Consider the following 17,014-nt stretch of genomic DNA (forward strand, 5'->3'; position numbering starts at 1 on the left):
AAACCTCAACGGACTGGTACTATCTGTAGAACATCAATGATAACGACTGTTGTTGTCGTCAAAACTGGTTGCTCCGGTCGAGCTGCTGTGGATCGATACTGTCTGGACAAGACTATTACTACAAGCCTATACCACTGATCTTCAGTTGAAAACAACTCAATGCGGGGTGATGGCGAATACCGATTGGAATTGGGACAGGAAAATCAGTTATCTCCAAGCTCGAGGGGAAATATCGTATCTTTTTGTGTTTTTTTCAGACGTATTCAAGTCTCAATCTTCCAAATACTGTATGCATCGCTCGTCCAGTAGCCTGCCTAAAGTTTTTGATGCGAACGCGTAAACAATAAAAGATGCGCATGTATGATACTGTTTAGGGGGTAGTCTAGACGACGCTACCATGGACCTCGAAATGGTTGGACCAGTACAGAAATTGAAGGAAAAGAAGGAGCAGAGGCTCAGAATATGGCAGTAAAGAGGATATCCACTGACCCCCCCTCCATGTTCCTGTTTCTCTAAATTTTGCCACCGCCACTCCGCGACAAGGTTCGCTTCTTACCCTACTTAATTAAGAGTGTGCACGCCTGCGCGACGCGTTCTTTCCAAAATTCATCTGCTTGTTTTCTACGCTCCACAGCAACACACACACACATACACACAAGACCACAAGATACAAGATGACGTTTGAGCTATCGACCGGATTTTTCGACGCCGTGGAGAACGCCACCAGCCGAGATGAGCTGCCTGAAAAGTTTCGGGCTCCAATTCTCCAGATTGTGCGGCCCATGAGCGAGCTGCCCGGCAAGAACAGATTCAAGGTGACTCTGTTTGACGGAGAAAAGCCCGGCATGGTGTTCGGCGACCTGGACAACCTGCCCCAAGAACGACCGGGCAAATTCGACATTGTCAAGCTCAGCAACTTTGAGCTGGTCATGGCCAAACAGCGAGGAGTCGTCTACGTCCACCAGATGGACTTCTTGAGCCACGCCGACGCGGCTCTGGGACTCGATACCGAAGAGGATGCTGAGCTTCCTGGTGGCGCTGCTGCTACTGCTCCTGCTGCTGCCACCAGCAACCCCACCCCTGCCAAGCGAATGGCTTCTACCAACGAGATTCCTGCTGGTGTCCAGGCCCAGGGATTCCCCGCCACTGTGATGCCCATTGAGCGACTTTCGCCTTACCAGAACAAGTGGGCCATCAAGGTCCGAGTCACTTCCAAGGCCGACAAGAAGAAGTTCTCCAACACCAAGGGAGAGGGCCAGCTCTTCAATGTCACCTTTATCGACGAGACGGGCGAAATTCGAGCCACCGGCTTCAACCAGGAGGTGGATAAGTTCTACCCCATGCTGGAGGAGGGCCAGGTTTACTACGTGACTCAATGCCGAGTCTCCATGGCTAACAAGAAGTTCTCCAACGTGAACAATGACTACGAGCTGGTGTTTGGCCGAGACACGGTTATCATCCAGGCGGACGAGGCCGAGGCCGCTGCTATCCCCACAGCCAATTACTCGTTTGTGACTCTCGATAAGCTGCAGGATGTTGAAGTTGGCAACAATGTTGACGTTCTTGGTGTCGTCCAGAACGTTGGTCCCCTGGAAGACGGCGTGGCCAAGGCTACTGGCAACCCCTATAAGCGACGAAACCTCATGTTGGGAGACAAGAGTGGATTTGCCACCCGTCTGACTTTCTTTGGAGAGAAGGCCACTTCCTTCGACGAGGGAACTGTTCCTGTTGGCACCATTATCGCCATCAAGGGCGCCCGCGTTGGCGACTTTAACGGCCGAAACCTGTCCACCAGTCACAGCTCCACTATTGCCGTGGAACCAGCCATCGACGAGACCTACGCGCTCAAGGGATGGTATGCCTCTGAGGGTAAGCAGACGAGCTTTAAGCAGCTGCAGACAACTACCACCAACAAGCCTGTGGCCGCCACACCCATTGATGTCGCCACATCCAGCTACGGACAGTCAGAAAAGCCCGACTACTACACCCTACAGGCTTGGGTCGTGCACGTTCGAACCGGCAACTTTGCATACCCTGCTTGTCAGACTCCGGACTGTAACAAAAAGGTGGTCGAGCATGGTGACGAGTGGCGATGCGAAAAGTGTGAAAAGAACATGGATAAACCTCTTTACAGATACATCCTCTCCATCAACGTGGGAGATGCCACAGGAAGCATGTGGCTGACGGCATTCAACGAGCCTGCTGAAGTGATTATGGGCATGACCGCAGATCAATTGACCGAGATCCAGACTAGCCAAGGAGACGATGAGTTTGAGCAAGCTGTTCAGAAGGTCACCGGCAAACAGTACACTCTGCGATGCCGATCCAAGCAGGAGTTTTACAACGAAGAATCCAAGGCTCGTCACCAGGTTCTTACGGCGCAGGCGCTCGACTATCTCAAGGATATTGATGAGCTCATCAAGGACCTCGACCAATACATGTAATGGGGGATTGGTGTTACTAGTTGTTATGAATGATGGGGGTATATATAGTTTATGAAAGATTGTAATTTAGCGCAAGCAAGTAGTTCTGTCGTGAGTTCATCATTCATCATTATCTATAATCAGTTCTTGTGGCAAACACTGTCGTTGGCTACCTGTTAGTAATCCGCTTCCACACGTTCAACGCTACAGCATCCACAGCACCGAGATTAGGAGCTGCAACACTCTGCTGCACCTTGAACAGCTTGGTGTGGGTTCGGTTCCATACACCCACTGCAGCGGCACCCGTACTGTACCCTGTGCCCACAGTGTCAGCTAGGGAGGTCACTTGACGACCCACGCGAGCCTCATGGGTGTAGAGACTGGTCCAAATGAGAGATAGATACCAGCCAAGAAGCACTGGGTCCCACTGAAACTCAATCTTGTGGAACTTTGTGGGCTGCACAGGAGGATTGAGGGTGCCTATAGTGTCGATCATCGTGGAGGGTGTGTCTTTAGTGGTCTTGGGCTCGTCGCTAGCAGGGCTTGTGCTGGAGCTTGGTGGTGGTACTGCGGAGTATGTGTTCAACCCAGGGACAGAGGACTCAATCATGGCGTAGACCGTGTCAATGGTGTCGAGTGGAAGGTCTTCTAGCCATGACAAGTCCTCCTCACCATTTGTAGGCTCCTTTCCTTTCTCCTTCACGAGGCGATGCAGCTTTTCAAATGACGACCGTCGCTTCTGTAGAACAAAGACAAGCGACTTGTTGGCCTGAAAGTTGTATTCAAGCATGGCGTTGATGGACTCCAGGGTGAGCTCCAACAGGAAGCGGTTTGTGGAGTTGGCGAACAAGAAGGAGGGCGATGACAGAACGTCGAAAATGTCAACCAGCTGGCACGACACCGTGTAGTCGATATGCTTGGCCTGCACAGACAGGTTGTAGATGCATTCAACCAGAGTGGGGATGATGGGGTTGATTTCTTCACGAGGTTGAGTGATGACAGAGAAGAGCTGGCCAAGCACATAGTTGAAATTCACAGTGCCATCGTCGAACGAAGACACAACCACATCATCATCACTCAGATAGAGCAGGAAGTTACTGAGCAGCCTCAGAGTCTGCGTGCTCTCACACATTTTGATTTGTTGCAGAATCGATAGAATGATGTTGTCGAGGTACCCCTTCTTTAGAAGCCACGGCAAGAATCGCTTGTTGGTCTGAATGATCTCCCATAACAAACAGATAATCTCGTTGGTGCGTGTTTCCTTCTTGCCAGTCAAAATGGAGCCAGAGGAGGCCGAGAACTTGGCCAGAATCTCGCTAATGTGTCTTGCAATGAACTCAAAGTCCACATCCTGCTTGAGTTTGCCCAGAAAGTATCTGAAGTTGTTCTTCACGCCCGGCTCCGGGGGGTAGTAGACAACAAGCAGAAGCAACAGTTCCAGGGCCCAGAACGCCGTCTGAGAGCCCCCAAACACGACTGTTTGGAAGGCATTGGCATCGCGCAACAACCGCACCAGCGACAAGTTGAGCAGAGAGCACAGTAGCAACAGGGTGTCGCTCTTACCAAGCCCGCTGACAATGCACGTGAGAAACCGGGAGCCCTGCGTGGTAACATGGTTAACACTAGTGTACAGCTGTTTGCACGAGCAGCACACGAGTAACCTGAGAATCTCGCAGCGATTTCCCTCCTGCGCGCTGGTCACCCCTCCTTCCACGCTGTGACAACCCACTCCCATTTCCCAGATTTGCGAGGTGCCGCATAGCTTTTTATTGAACAAAAGCGACACGAGCTTTGTCACCAGCTTCTCGCCCAGAATGTCGTTGCTCCAGAAGAGATCGTCATCAAACGTCTTGGTGCCACTTTCAAACACAATTGGTAGCACCCTGGTGAGAACGCGAATGCAATTGAGCAGTTGCGGCTCGGGCGTTGTATCGTCGCAATTGATAATCTGTTGGCTCACGACTCGGACCAGAGTGGCTATATTGTCTGGAAAAGTCTGGAGCGCCGTTCGGACATCGTTCTCGCCCACCAGTGTGAAGATGTCGCTGGCGTTTTCCGGAACCATCCATAATTTGCTCCAGAAGATGGTATCTGATTCAGGAATGCTGGAATCCGTCGACAACCGGAAAATCTCGGTGCGAAACGTCTGTTTCGACTCGGTTTGGCCCATTGATGTGCAAGTCGGTATATTGAGGGTGGTCAGATGGCCTGAACCTAAATCTCGCGTACAGGGTGATAAGGGTAAGGGTTGGATTGTGAGATGCAGGCAAAAATAAATAAATTGTGATAACATAGCGTAGAAGTAGAAGCAGAAGTAGAAGTACTTGTACAAGTGCTCGTGATTCATAACGTGTACTTTGTTTAATATTTTCTAAATCAATTTTTAATACGTTAATAGTCGGATTTTTTTTTTTTTACATTTTCATAATTTTAATTCATTTTTAATTTACTTTTCCAAGCAGAGTTTTATTGAATTAATTCTGTTTCACGTTAGGTAGGTGTTTAAGTAAATTTAAAGTAGAAAAGTAAATAAATAAATAGATAAATAAATAAAAAGGAAAAAAATGAAAATAAAAAAACGTCCATGTCCAACCTCACCACCGACTCCATTCAAAAATCCAATGCTTAATTCATTATTTATGCTTGCTATGTACACTTTTACACGTTTAGACAGCCCAACCCATTACAGGTCGAGCATCCCTTCCACCATCACCACTTCTACCACCATCCCTTCTTGTTCTTTTCCTCTTCCTCCTTCTTGGCGATGGCAGCCAGCTCGTTCTTGATTCGCTCGTTTCGATCCTGGTCATTTCGAGCCTCGATCTCCTTCATCTTTTCTCGCACAGCCACATTGAAATCAATGGGCTTGGAAGCCATGGGCCCAACCTTCCAGATGGGCTCGTTGGTCTTGGACTGGGCAATGGCCTCCTTGACAAACTCGTTGAAATACTCCTGCCGAGCATCTCGCTCCAGCATGTATCGCTCTCGCAACTCGGGGTTCATTCGTCGCACAATATCTTCTTCGGAAGGAGTGGCATAGCGGTATCCCAGATATGCCGATCCGATGACGCCGACGGCAAACAGACCAAACTTGGGCCAGTTGGGCACGCCGGGCCGCGACCGGAACATTTCGACAATCGGCCAGTTTTCTAATCTCATGATTGTGTGTGTATGAGCGTGTGAGTGAGGTTATGACCAATGATGATGATGGTAATGTGGACAAGGTGATAAATCCTAATTAGACTACCTGTCCCACTCAGGTTATGAGTTAAGAGGAGGGATGACCAGTCTGGAATGGCTTAGAAAAAAGAAAGATTGGGGGTATTATAATATTCAAACTGGCAATTAGGTGCTAATTTGACGTTTCATCTAGCAGTCAAATACTCATAATCTGTGACACTGTCATAATCTGTCCCAACCACGTCCCAATTAAGGTCCATATACAGATATTTCAAAAAAAATATCGAAATAAGAGTAAATAAACCTCTGCACCAACATCTTCGCTTAAGAATGGCTTATATGACTTATTGTTATATCTCAAATGTTCCCTGGAAGCTCCGAAAACTCCTGCTTGTACCACTCATAACCTGACGTCCCCCCATTTCGACGGATTTTAGCGTGGGGGGCATTCAACCTGCAAAACCTGGGGCTGCATTAACCCTAGGCAAAAGGGCACGTGACCAACCTTATTTTGAAATGTCCACGTCATAAGCAGATCGTCGTGAGTAACCTACTTTTTGAGGGAAGGGGCTGGTAATTGTGAGGAATGTAGTTGTCGGATTCGAGTTTGAGGGGTTCAATTTTTTCGCCAATCGAGATACAACTCATAATTACAAGTACTTAGTTTCATCAAGTGCATCTGTGGAACATTTGGTCATGCACACCACGGACTATTGTATTTTTAGGTGAGTGATTGGTGACATGATAGTCGATGAGACACGGACAGTTTGCTGGCCGGGGGTTTGGGTTCTTTTGAGTGGGTTTTTTATATATTTTATATATTTTATGGATTTTTTGATTTTTCAATTATTTTCATTCATTTTCTTCCATTTTCATCCATTTTATTCCAAAATCCCCCAAATCCCCCAAATCCTCCAAATTATTCCAAATGATTCCAAATTCCCCGTTATTCCAACTCGATCGATAATGAAAATCACTCCATGCCTACTGCACACACAGCTCATTAGCTACAAGTACAAGATCGAACTTGCTTGTACAAGACTTTTCCAGTCTCAATTTCGGTTTATTAGCTTCTCTGTTCCATATGATTCTGTGCCTGCGGTCGGGATCACTGAGTCAGAAAAGCTTATTTTCACCCGTGTTTGCTCCGGTTTGTTTTCGTGCCGAGGCAGGACCAGTTAGAGCGACGTCGGGGATTTGCCGGTGGAAAAAAAAAAAAAAGAGGTGGTGGACATGGTCATGGAGCAGCAGACTCCCGCAGCAGAACAGTCTGCGAGTCCAACTACTTGGCCAAAGCGACTTGTTCTACAACTTGGCCAACTTTCAGTCTTATTCTCCAATAAGAACCGTCCTCAGCGGTCTACACTCTGCTGTGTCTTTTGCGCGCGCCTTTTGCTCCTTTTTTTTGCTCCTTTTGCTCCATAGTTGGTTTTACAACTGTATACACACACATACTATGTACAACAGCACTCTATTGTTCGATTCGGCGGACTTGAGTGTGGGGACATGTGGGGGGGGGTAGTTACAACGACGGATATAAGAATGGGTTTTTTTGGGCCAAAAAAAAAAAAAAAAAGAAGAAGAAGAAAAAAAGAGTATAGCGAAATACACAGAAACCGGTCAATCACCACTCAATGGTCAACCGCCACTTGTCTTCTCCCCAGCAGAAGCAACGCTCCCGCTCGTTGCAGGCTACATGGACTGTGTTACACGCACATAGACAAAGTACTCCAATCTCGCTCTCACCTCGGGTGCTTGTGGTCAAAGAATCATGTCGATTGCAAATGCAACTGGTGGAGGTTAAAACGTGTACCCCAACTTTGCCGAGCGTCCGACAAGTGTCGAAAACGAGGTCTAAAAACGGCAATAATGGGCGGCGACAAGGGCCAAAGTCGAGAACGGGGCGAATTGGATATGTTCCATCCCTGCGGCGGCCGTCTTGGGGTCAACAGACGCTTTTCTTTGGCCCCTCTGGTCCCCAGATTCCCCGTTTGACCTTCAAATCCGCCTGCATATCCCTATAACCTTAATTTGCCCACTCGGTCTGTGGGGGCCGAGAGCACAGAGACTATATAAGCAAGCGGATCCCCAGTCCCCAGCTTTGGATTCTATCTGCAAACAGTGAGTATTATTGTGGGGTAAACCAGGTGGCAGGTGGCAGGTGGCAGGTGGCAGGTGTGGCAGGTGGTGGCACGATGGGGGCTGGTGGTGGTACGAAGGTGGCAGCTAAGTCACACCGAGCCCTCACGCCTCCTCAAACCAACCACCCATGTGACTCAACAGCCTCTGACATGGCCCACACACCAGCCAGCGCTACTCAGAACCGCGAGCGGGATCCAACGTCCACTCCTCTCTTCGACAATGGGGCCTGGTCTGCCGGATAGCGCTTCCGTTGTACCTGCACAAGAGATGCAAAAAAACTGCACACTCCATACTAACCATTTAGTGACTACTGTTCCTTCTAGCAACACTGACGCCATTCTCAAGGGTGTTGAGATCCGGGCTAACATCCCCGCCAACGCCCAGCACATCTTCTCCAAGGAGGCTCTGGCTTTCATCGCCACCCTGCACCGAACCTTCGATGCCCGACGACACGAGCTCCTTGCTGCTCGAGTCGCTCGACAGGCCCGAATCGATGCCGGCGAGTTCCCCGACTTCCTCCCCGAGACCAAGAACATCCGAGATGACCCCACTTGGCAGGGTGCCCCCCCCGCCCCCGGTCTGGTTGATCGACGAGTCGAGATCACCGGCCCCACTGACCGAAAGATGGTCATCAACGCCCTGAACTCCGACGTCTGGACCTACATGGCTGACTTTGAGGACTCCTCTGCCCCCACCTGGTCCAACATGGTCGATGGTCAGGTCAACCTCTACGACGGTGTCCGACGAACCATCACCTTCCAGGCCCCCGGTGGAAAGTCTTACAAGCTCCGATCCGACAAGGAGAAGCTCCCCACCCTTATCGTCCGACCTCGAGGCTGGCACCTTGATGAGACCCACTTCCTTGTTGATGGCAAGCCCATCTCCGGTGGTCTCTTTGATTTCGGTCTGTACTTCTTCAACAACGCCAAGGAGTCCGTTGCTCGAGGCGCTGGCCCTTACTTCTACCTCCCCAAGATGGAGTCCCACCTTGAGGCCCGACTCTGGAACGACGTCTTCAAGCTCTCTCAGGACTGGATCGGCATGCCCCGAGGAACCATCCGAGGTACCGTTCTGATCGAGACCATTCTCGCCGCCTTTGAGATGGACGAGATCATCTACGAGCTCCGAGAGCACTCCTCTGGTCTCAACTGTGGCCGATGGGATTACATCTTCTCCTTCATCAAGAAGTTCAAGAACCATCCCGAGTTTGTTCTCCCCGACCGAGGTGACGTTACCATGACCGTCCCTTACATGTCTGCTTACGTCAAGCTCCTCATCCAGACCTGCCACAAGCGAGGCGTCCACGCCATGGGCGGTATGGCTGCTCAGATCCCCATCAAGAACGATGCTGCTGCCAACAAGGTTGCCATGGAGGGTGTCTACAAGGACAAGCTCCGAGAGGTGACCGCCGGCCACGACGGTACCTGGGTTGCTCACCCCCAGCTTGCCATCATCGCCTCCGAGGTTTTCAACAAGCACATGCCCACTCCTAACCAGATCTACCGACGACGAGAGGATGTCCACATCACCGCTCGAGACCTCATCAACCCTTACATTGAGGGCGGCAAGATCACCGAGGAGGGTATCCGAAAGAACCTGTTCATCGGTCTTGGCTACATGGAGGCCTGGCTCCGTGGTCTTGGTTGTGTCCCCATCAACTACTTGATGGAGGATGCTGCCACCGCTGAGGTGTCTCGATCTCAGCTCCACCAGTGGGTCAAGCACGGTGTTACCACCGCCGAAGGCAAGAAGGTCACCAAGGACTACGCCGTCAAGCTTCTCAACGAGGAGACCGACAAGCTCATCAAGAACTCCAAGCCCGGCAACAAGTTTGCTGAGGCCGCCGCTTACTTCAAGCCCGAGATTGTTGGCGACAAGTACTCCGACTTCCTCACCACTCTCCTTTACGACCAGATCACCTCCGTTGGCAGCTCTTCCAAGCTCTAAGCGCGATGTGTTAAATTGTGAATATTTATCAATCAAATTGTTTATGAATTAAATGAACATATATATACATGTAGAGTTGATATGTTTTGTCATATGATTTAGCATCATGCCATGAGAGAATTGCTTTTGTGTGCCAGGCAGGCATGGCGTGTTTTCGAAAGTACAGTACTCGTATGGTCTATCATTATTCATTCAAATTAGTCTATATGCTACAAGTAGATCATCTAGTTAGTATCTCTTCATGTCGCTGGCCCAGGTCCAACGAACGTCTAAGTCAGCTCGCTCCAAATGTAAGGGAAGATGACGATGCAAGCGGTGACCAGAGAGGCGACAAATTGCAGTAGCGACGCGGGCAGCTTGGCAATGCCGTTGGCCTGCATGTTGCAGATTCCGCCGTAGATGGCCACTACGAAGAAATGCGTAAACAGGTACATGGGTCGGGGGAGAACTCCAGCCAACAGCATGACGGGGTGGTCCACACAGATGCCTCCCAGCTTGAAGTAGTTGAAGCATCCGAGCTGCAGGATTCGCAAGTAGTCCGAGTCGGCGGCGAAGAGCGAGTAGAGGGCCATGGAGAGAATGTTGACGATGGAGTCGAGGTGTTTTCGCTGCCAGTGGAACTGCGAGCTCATGACGGAGGACACGGCATAGGTGTCTTCCAGGTTAACGCCGGTGAGAAGTCTGCTGAGTAGAAGGGCATCATTGAGAGCAACGGTCATTCCTCCTCCGGTAAGTGGATGTCGCATGTTGAGTGCGTCACCCAGCAGAATCAAACCGTGGTGATCGTTCTTGGAGGCCGACAGGAAAGAGTTGGGCATGACTCGAATGGTCTGCTCCTTGAGAGCGGCTTGGAAAGACGGCTGGATGGACTTAGGCAGGTGGGGCATGACGTTCTTCTCCATGTGTTCCTTGAGGGCTCCGGTTGCATTAGAGGGGACGGGTCCCTGAATGTCACACAGAATTCGGGTCTCTCGAGCTCCAACCTGGTAGACAAGAACGGGACACGAGTTGGGCGACAGAATCACGTGGCCATGCTGGGGGGAGGGCAGAACAGCGTCCTTGAGAATCAGACCGGCGAAATGCGAACGCACAGACGTCTTGTTGGTGCTAAAGTCCTTTCGGAACTTGGAAAAAGTTCCATCACAGACGACGGTGAGAGGAGCAAAGAAGTGCTTGTAGATTTTGGCGCCTCCAGTTTTAGAGAAGGTCTTGACTCCAATAATGTGGCCGGTGTAAGGGTTCTTGACCACCTCGGTGACTGTGGCCTCCAGCAGAGTCACATTGGGTGTGTCTCGTGCGGCCCTTCGCAAGTTCATGACAAATCGGCCGTGGTGGAAGGATACTCCTCGGGGAGCCTCGTTGGAGATGTCGGCAGACTTTCCGCTTCTGTACAGCTCGTTGTAGTCCTGCTGGATGTCTCGGGGGACCTTGGGGTATTTGAGAACGCACTCTTCTCCAGAGTAGATCACGTTGTATCCCTGGCAGGGGATCGCGTCGATATCCTCGATACAAGAGCCGAGACCCAGAGTCTTGAGAGCAGCGACTCCTCCGGGCTGAAGCAGCTCTCCCACGATTCGGTCCGGTTCGGAGAGATCTCGTTCCACAACAAGAACCTTTCTGCCCTGATTTCCAAGAGCCACGGCCAGAGCGGGCCCGGCAATACCAGCTCCGACAATGACCACGTCGTACTCGTTGGTCTGGGTGGCGCTGGTCTCTGCTGCAGACTGTTGGGTGACCATTTTGTGTGAGTGTGAGTGTGGGCTGTTGTGTGATTAATTTATGTGAGCGTTGAGCGAGAGACTGGCGGTTTGTAAATGCGTCGGAACGAATGTGCGGGCGAGAGAGCGTGGGTATGTTGTTCTTATACCACCAAGTATCACCTGTTTACGCAGTCTGGAGAAGTGGTCCAACTCTGCAATCTGTTGCTGCTGGTGATATTTATCGTTCGATTCAAAAAAAGGGCGATGTTGATAAACTTTGTCCGTGGCTCTGATGCTGATGTGCTTGTGCTTGTGCTTGTGCTTTTGTTTTTAACGTGTTTGCTCCCCCAGAAGTGCAGGTCCGGTGGGCCCGAGTGGTGTCTGTGTAGGAGAAGAGAAGACCGGCGTTTCGGTTGTGTTTTTACGAGCGTTTTTGTCCCCCCTTTCCTGCTAGCTCTATATAAGTCGTGTTAGTATCTGGCATTGTTCTCGACCGCTATTACTCGTACAGCTAAGACCGATTTTTTTTTATTCTCCCCCCCCCTGGCACACATTTTGGGTTTAGACACTTTGACTTGTCTCGTCGTTAACGGTCGCATATCCTCGCGTGGCTCGTTCACTAGTTGTTTGGGTAACACCTTGCCCTGGACTGGGCCAAAAGCGCGTCTAGCGAGCGCTAAATTGCATCTGCAGGTGAGACGGCCATCACAAGCCGCACTGACACACATCCACGTGTCGCTGAGGCTCGCGCGACGTTCCATCGTGCCATGTTGCAATATCACATGTAACTGTGGATACACGTCTGTTATGCCACATTTCTCCGCTCGCAGATTTTTCAACCAGAAATGAACACACGCTCCAACTTTAAATGGTTGGGCATCTGAGGGCTGAGACAAGGGAGAAAGAGAAGAAAGAAAGTAAAAGAAATAAAATAAAAATAAAATAAAATAAAATAAATAAAATAAATAAAAAATAAATAAAAAATAAAAAAAAATAAAATAAAATAAAATAAAATAAAATAAAATAAATAAAATAAATAAAAAAAATAAAATAAAATAAAATATAAAAAAAATAAAATAAAATAAATAAAAAATAAAATAAAATAAAATAAAATAAAATAAAATAAAATAAAAAAAATAAATAAATAAAAAAAAACCGTTCACATGAATGATATATATTAATTCAACGAACGTGATATCTGGCTGTCCTTTATATATATATATTATATTTTAGTATTCTCTCGATTCATCACATCTATATATACATGAAGCCGGGTTGTTGGCGTTAATCATACACTTGATAATCTCGATATGCGTTTCGAGGCGCAAGTCTTTGGTTCATCGTCCTGGTCTCGAGTTAGTTAGTCATAAATCGTATCAATCGTGTTTTTTCTTCTCTTTTTTATATATGTTTTTTATATATTTATTCTGGGTCTCCTGTCTTCTCCAAACTCCTTGGTTTAGTTTGATCTCGAAGGGACCGTAGAAGGTGTCATTAGCATGGGAAAGATTCGTGTGTATCTTGATTGAGTGGTAGTGGAATCGGGGAGTAGGAGTATTGGGGTGTTGTGTTGGTTTTTTATGTTTTATTTTTATGTTTTATTTTATTTTATTTTATTTTTATTTTATGTTTTAAAATAAAATATATATATTTTTCCCCCAATATTCCATTTTCATTAATCAGTCGTCAGCGAGTTTATTCAGCGCGAGCAGTTTCCACAGATACGCAATGTGTACCAGCCATTGCAATAATCCTCCTACTTGTAGAGTGAAATCACCTCGGCGCTCATTCGCCGCTGCGCATCCACCTCAGCCATGACGACGATATGCTGCAGAAACTCGGTTGAACAAGCGAGCCAGTCTCGCTGGACCAAGGGGTCACTACAAGATAGGCCAGTTTTTCGCATGGCTCGCTCTAATGTAGTTCAGCGGGCCGTCCTTGGCCTCCAGTAAGATCCAACAAGATTCAGCCGCCATTTTAGATGGAAGGGACGTCAATCTTTTGGCAGAAGGCCTTGCATGTGCTGAAGGAAGTCATACCCGGTAGTGTAATACCTGGCTAATTCCTCACATAATGGTGAGATGTCACCACATAGTGATGAGAGAAATCAGCTGGGTCGTAGACGACGAGATGTCCATCCTGTAGATAGTTTTATCCACTGATCTAGTCTTTTCTGGCGAATGAGCAAGCACACACCAGAAGGGTGTGTGCTACTATCGGAGTGGGTTGTAAGTTGTTAACTATATCACATCAATAATACTTATGATCTTCAATTAGGATGTTGGACAATTGACCATAAAAGATGCTCGTGGAAAATAAAAATAAAATAAATAATAATATATATATATAAATAACCCTAGGGAAATACGTGATCTGCAGTCATCATCGGATCCTCAAGTGAATAGCCGCTGCACAATCCACAGCCTTACGAAGTTCGATTCCCTCCTGCACTTAACGGCCAAACCACACGGAATAGGGAGTAACAGCGGGGCGAGAATACCGAAAGAAAGGAAAAGAAAGACAAAAAAGGAAAGAAAGACCAAAAGGAACCCTTCCGCATTCATACAACTTGCCGATTCATTGAATCGAGCATGTACGTACTCCCCGATAAGCGATACAGCAGTTGACTCTAGATACACTTGCGGGGACATCATACTCTGTACAGACTTGACAAGTGATCAGGATCAGACTTGACAAGTGATCAGGACCTTATCCAGCAAACGACATGAACCGCAATTGCCACACAATATTCCGGTACAAGTGTTCGCACTCGAACTGTGCGCCTCAAGCTAGTTTTCCGGGTGGCGCCAGCCACATTTGCCCTCTATCTCCATGCAGGTTCGAGCATTTTTGAAGCGTGTGTGAGATGGCTATTTAATTAACCCACTCCCAACCCAGAGAACATCAGATAACACAACCTCACACGTCCACACGTCCACACAAAAAAATGGACCACTCTCACCACATGATGGACCACAGTGGCCACGACATGCCCATGCCCGATATGCCCGGCCACGGCGACATGCCCGAAATGTGCAGCATGAACATGATCTTCAACTGGGACACAAAGGGCATGTGCGTGGTGTTCCCCTGGTGGCACGTCAAGACCCATGTGGGCATGATTCTGACCGTCATCGCCGTGGTCTTCATCTCCGCAGGATACGAATACGTGCGAAAGCTGTCGCGGGACATTGATGCCGCCTTCAAGGGCTCCGGTGAGTACTCCTTTTGATGATTTCCTTTTGATGATTTCCTTTGATGATTTCCTTGGATGGTTTTCTTTTTCTTCTTTTCGTCATGTTCCTTTGGACAATACTTATACAGACTGTGATCTGGAACCGATTATTAATCCAGACGTTCGACCTTCGGACCAGAAAAAGATCCGAATCTACAAGTCCATCTTCTATGGATTCCAAGTGGGTTACAGCTTCTTACTGATGTGAGTATGACATGATGCGGATGTGGTGTGGGAGTGAGGAGGGAGTGAAGATATGTGTGTGTTGGATGTGATATGATGTGATGTTGTGTTATACACTAAGTGTGGACTAACACAGGCTGGTCTTCATGACTTACAATGCCTGGCTCATGGCTGCTGTGGCCATTGGAGCTGGTGTTGGCTACTTCATCTGGGGCGGTAAGTCCAGTGAGCGATCCATGTCTTGCCATTAAGAGAGAGGCACATGTGACAGAGATTTAATAACTATAATAACGAATATAACGAATTGATTACGTGTCTATGGTGTGTGTATTCGTGCAATCCAATACTTCTACAAATGTTGCCTTTTTCAATCGTTTATTCAATAAATGCATGCCTGAGTCGCGCTTAGTACTCCCAAGCGTCCTCAAGAATAGAGGTAAGGGCCTCTCGGACCTCGGCCTCCTCAACACCGTGGATACCGGGGGCAAGATCAAGAACTCGTCGTTGAGGAACGGCACCGTCAACGAGAGCAGAAATGTCGCTTCGCTTGTAACCAAGAGCAGAGACACCTCGGGGTTGGTGCTTGAGCTTAGTGAACATGAACTCTTGGATGGCCTCAGCAAGCACCTCTCCGGCAGACTCTCGCTTGACGTTGGAAACATCAACGCCAAACAGAGAGGCGGCCTTGAGATGTCGCTCGGGGTCGCTGGGAGCAGTAAACTTGAAGACAGAAGGAGCAGTAACTGCAACGGAGATACCGTGGGGAACCAGAGGATGGTCAGTGTGGTAGTCGGGGTGGTAGTAGGAGGTGTTCATTCCAGAGATGGGGTAAGAGAGACCGTGGCAGATGTGAACACCGGCGTTTCCAAAACCCACACCGGCAAGAGTAGATCCAAGAAGCATGTTAGAGTGGGCCTCCATGTCTTCGGGGTCGGCACAAGATCGAGGAAGGTACTCAATGGCCAGACGCAGACCCTCGAGAGAGAAAATATCAGCAATGGGGTTGGATCCTTGGTAGGCAGGTCGCATGTTGGGGTTGCTGGGACGGGGGGTTCGCTGCTGGTAGGGGATGGCAGTGTAGGACTCAAGAGAGTGACATAGGACATCGAGGCCGGAAGCGGCCTTAACCTGCTCGGGCATGGTGGCAGAGTTGAGAGGATCGACAATTCCAAGCAGGGGCTTCAGAGCACGGTTAGCAATACCGGTCTTGGCCTTTCGGGAAACGAGATCGAAGATGGCAGTTCCAGTGGTCTCGGATCCGGTGCCGGCAGTGGTGGGGACGGCAATCAGAGGCTTGAGGTCAATGTCGATGGGCTGAGCCTTTCCAATGGGGGCGTTGACGAAATCAAGCAGCTCAGCGTCGGGGAAGCACTGGTACAGGTTGGCCATCTTGGCAGTGTCCATGACAGAGCCTCCTCCAATGGCAAGGTAGGCCTTGGGCTGCTTAGCTCGTCCCCAGGCAATGGCGTCGAGCACAGAGGGCTCTTTGGGCTCAACGCACACGTCCGAATAAAGGTCGTATTTGATTCCACACTTGTCGAGTGACTGTAGTGCGGTTTTGACGGCGGGGGTGTTGAGCAGGTTCTTGTCGGTGAAGACAGCCACCCGGTCGATTCGCATGTTCTTGAAGTCGTAGCCCACCTCTGCCGTCACGCCGGGGCCGTATCGGATGTTGGAAGCGGCCATCTGGAACGCGTACTCCGTCTCCTTGTGATCACTGGCGTAGTTTCTGTGTCCGGCTCCCTGCATCACCATGGGGGTGAAAGCCCGCTGGTAGGCTCCGAAGTTGTGTGAGGTGATGCCATTTACCTCGAGGCCGGGAGGAGGGTTGGCCTGGATGGCTCGCAGCACGTTTCGTGCAAGGTTCGTCGACGTTTTGACCATGTTTGTGTGCGTGGAGGAGTTGTGATGTTGTCGTGGTCTCTTTTGCTCAGTGGAGATCCCAAGCCTTATATGTACTCGAACCGGGGGGTTGTTGTTTCTTAGTTTTTGTCGTGTCTCGACGCACCTTCCGTTTTATGCGGGGAAGCTTATGCATCTAGGTTGTGGGGGGAGCCTAGTTGACGCGAGGTGGTGACGACCAAGTACAGTACAAGTAACTGACTCGTAGTTGGATGAAGATAAGCAAAAAGTAGGGCAACACGGAAGCGGGACTGCAGTATTATATTATATAAAAAAAACCCGCTTGTGTAACATGGATTAAA

General features: G+C 49.1%; 8 protein-coding genes and 1 pseudogene across 8 annotated transcripts, besides 1 other annotated feature; 4 read left to right on the forward strand and 5 right to left on the reverse strand.

The window, feature by feature from the left end:
- Positions 1-674: 674 nt before the first annotated feature.
- On the forward strand, positions 675-2,444 carry YALI1_E18854g (uncharacterized protein; the record flags this gene model as incomplete). Its single annotated transcript, XM_503990.1, has 1 exon — positions 675-2,444. One exon carries the CDS (start codon positions 675-677, stop codon positions 2,442-2,444), a length of 1,770 nt encoding a protein of 589 aa, XP_503990.1.
- Positions 2,445-2,592: 148 nt separating this feature from the next.
- On the reverse strand, positions 2,593-4,770 carry YALI1_E18895g (uncharacterized protein; the record flags this gene model as incomplete). Its single annotated transcript, XM_503991.3, has 1 exon — positions 2,593-4,770. One exon carries the CDS (start codon positions 4,768-4,770, stop codon positions 2,593-2,595), a length of 2,178 nt encoding a protein of 725 aa, XP_503991.3.
- A 371-nt stretch (positions 4,771-5,141) lies between these two features.
- Positions 5,142-5,582, reverse strand: YALI1_E18903g (uncharacterized protein; the record flags this gene model as incomplete). The annotated part of the gene is made up of 1 exon (XM_503992.3): positions 5,142-5,582. One exon carries the CDS (start codon positions 5,580-5,582, stop codon positions 5,142-5,144), a length of 441 nt encoding a protein of 146 aa, XP_503992.1.
- Positions 5,583-7,109: 1,527 nt separating this feature from the next.
- Positions 7,110-7,598, forward strand: YALI1_E18918g (uncharacterized protein; the record flags this gene model as incomplete). The annotated part of the gene is made up of 1 exon (XM_068283011.1): positions 7,110-7,598. The coding sequence occupies one exon, from the start codon at positions 7,110-7,112 to the stop codon at positions 7,596-7,598; it is 489 nt and encodes a 162-aa protein (XP_068139112.1).
- Positions 7,599-7,964: 366 nt separating this feature from the next.
- YALI1_E18927g (uncharacterized protein) lies at positions 7,965-9,692 on the forward strand (the record flags this gene model as incomplete). The annotated part of the gene is made up of 1 exon (XM_503993.3): positions 7,965-9,692. The coding sequence occupies one exon, from the start codon at positions 7,965-7,967 to the stop codon at positions 9,690-9,692; it is 1,728 nt and encodes a 575-aa protein (XP_503993.3).
- A 269-nt stretch (positions 9,693-9,961) lies between these two features.
- On the reverse strand, positions 9,962-11,431 carry YALI1_E18961g (uncharacterized protein; the record flags this gene model as incomplete). The annotated part of the gene is made up of 1 exon (XM_503994.2): positions 9,962-11,431. The coding sequence occupies one exon, from the start codon at positions 11,429-11,431 to the stop codon at positions 9,962-9,964; it is 1,470 nt and encodes a 489-aa protein (XP_503994.1).
- A 1,841-nt stretch (positions 11,432-13,272) lies between these two features.
- On the reverse strand, positions 13,273-13,368 carry YALI1_E18981g (Compare to YALI0E15752g, Misc non-coding, no similarity possibly noncoding; annotated as a pseudogene).
- A 59-nt stretch (positions 13,369-13,427) lies between these two features.
- Positions 13,428-13,613: a sequence feature (Compare to YALI0E15774t, LTRyl1; YALI1_E18984t).
- Positions 13,614-14,339: 726 nt separating this feature from the next.
- On the forward strand, positions 14,340-15,061 carry YALI1_E18990g (uncharacterized protein; the record flags this gene model as incomplete). The annotated part of the gene is made up of 3 exons (XM_068283012.1): positions 14,340-14,607; positions 14,747-14,831; positions 14,947-15,061. 3 exons carry the CDS (start codon positions 14,340-14,342, stop codon positions 15,059-15,061), a joined length of 468 nt encoding a protein of 155 aa, XP_068139113.1.
- A 154-nt stretch (positions 15,062-15,215) lies between these two features.
- On the reverse strand, positions 15,216-16,694 carry YALI1_E19014g (uncharacterized protein; the record flags this gene model as incomplete). The annotated part of the gene is made up of 1 exon (XM_503997.3): positions 15,216-16,694. The coding sequence occupies one exon, from the start codon at positions 16,692-16,694 to the stop codon at positions 15,216-15,218; it is 1,479 nt and encodes a 492-aa protein (XP_503997.2).
- Between the last annotated feature and the right edge of the window lie 320 nt (positions 16,695-17,014).

This window comes from Yarrowia lipolytica, chromosome 1E (genome assembly GCF_001761485.1).
Source record: "Yarrowia lipolytica chromosome 1E, complete sequence".
NCBI classification, from domain to species: Eukaryota; Fungi; Ascomycota; class Dipodascomycetes; order Dipodascales; genus Yarrowia; species Yarrowia lipolytica.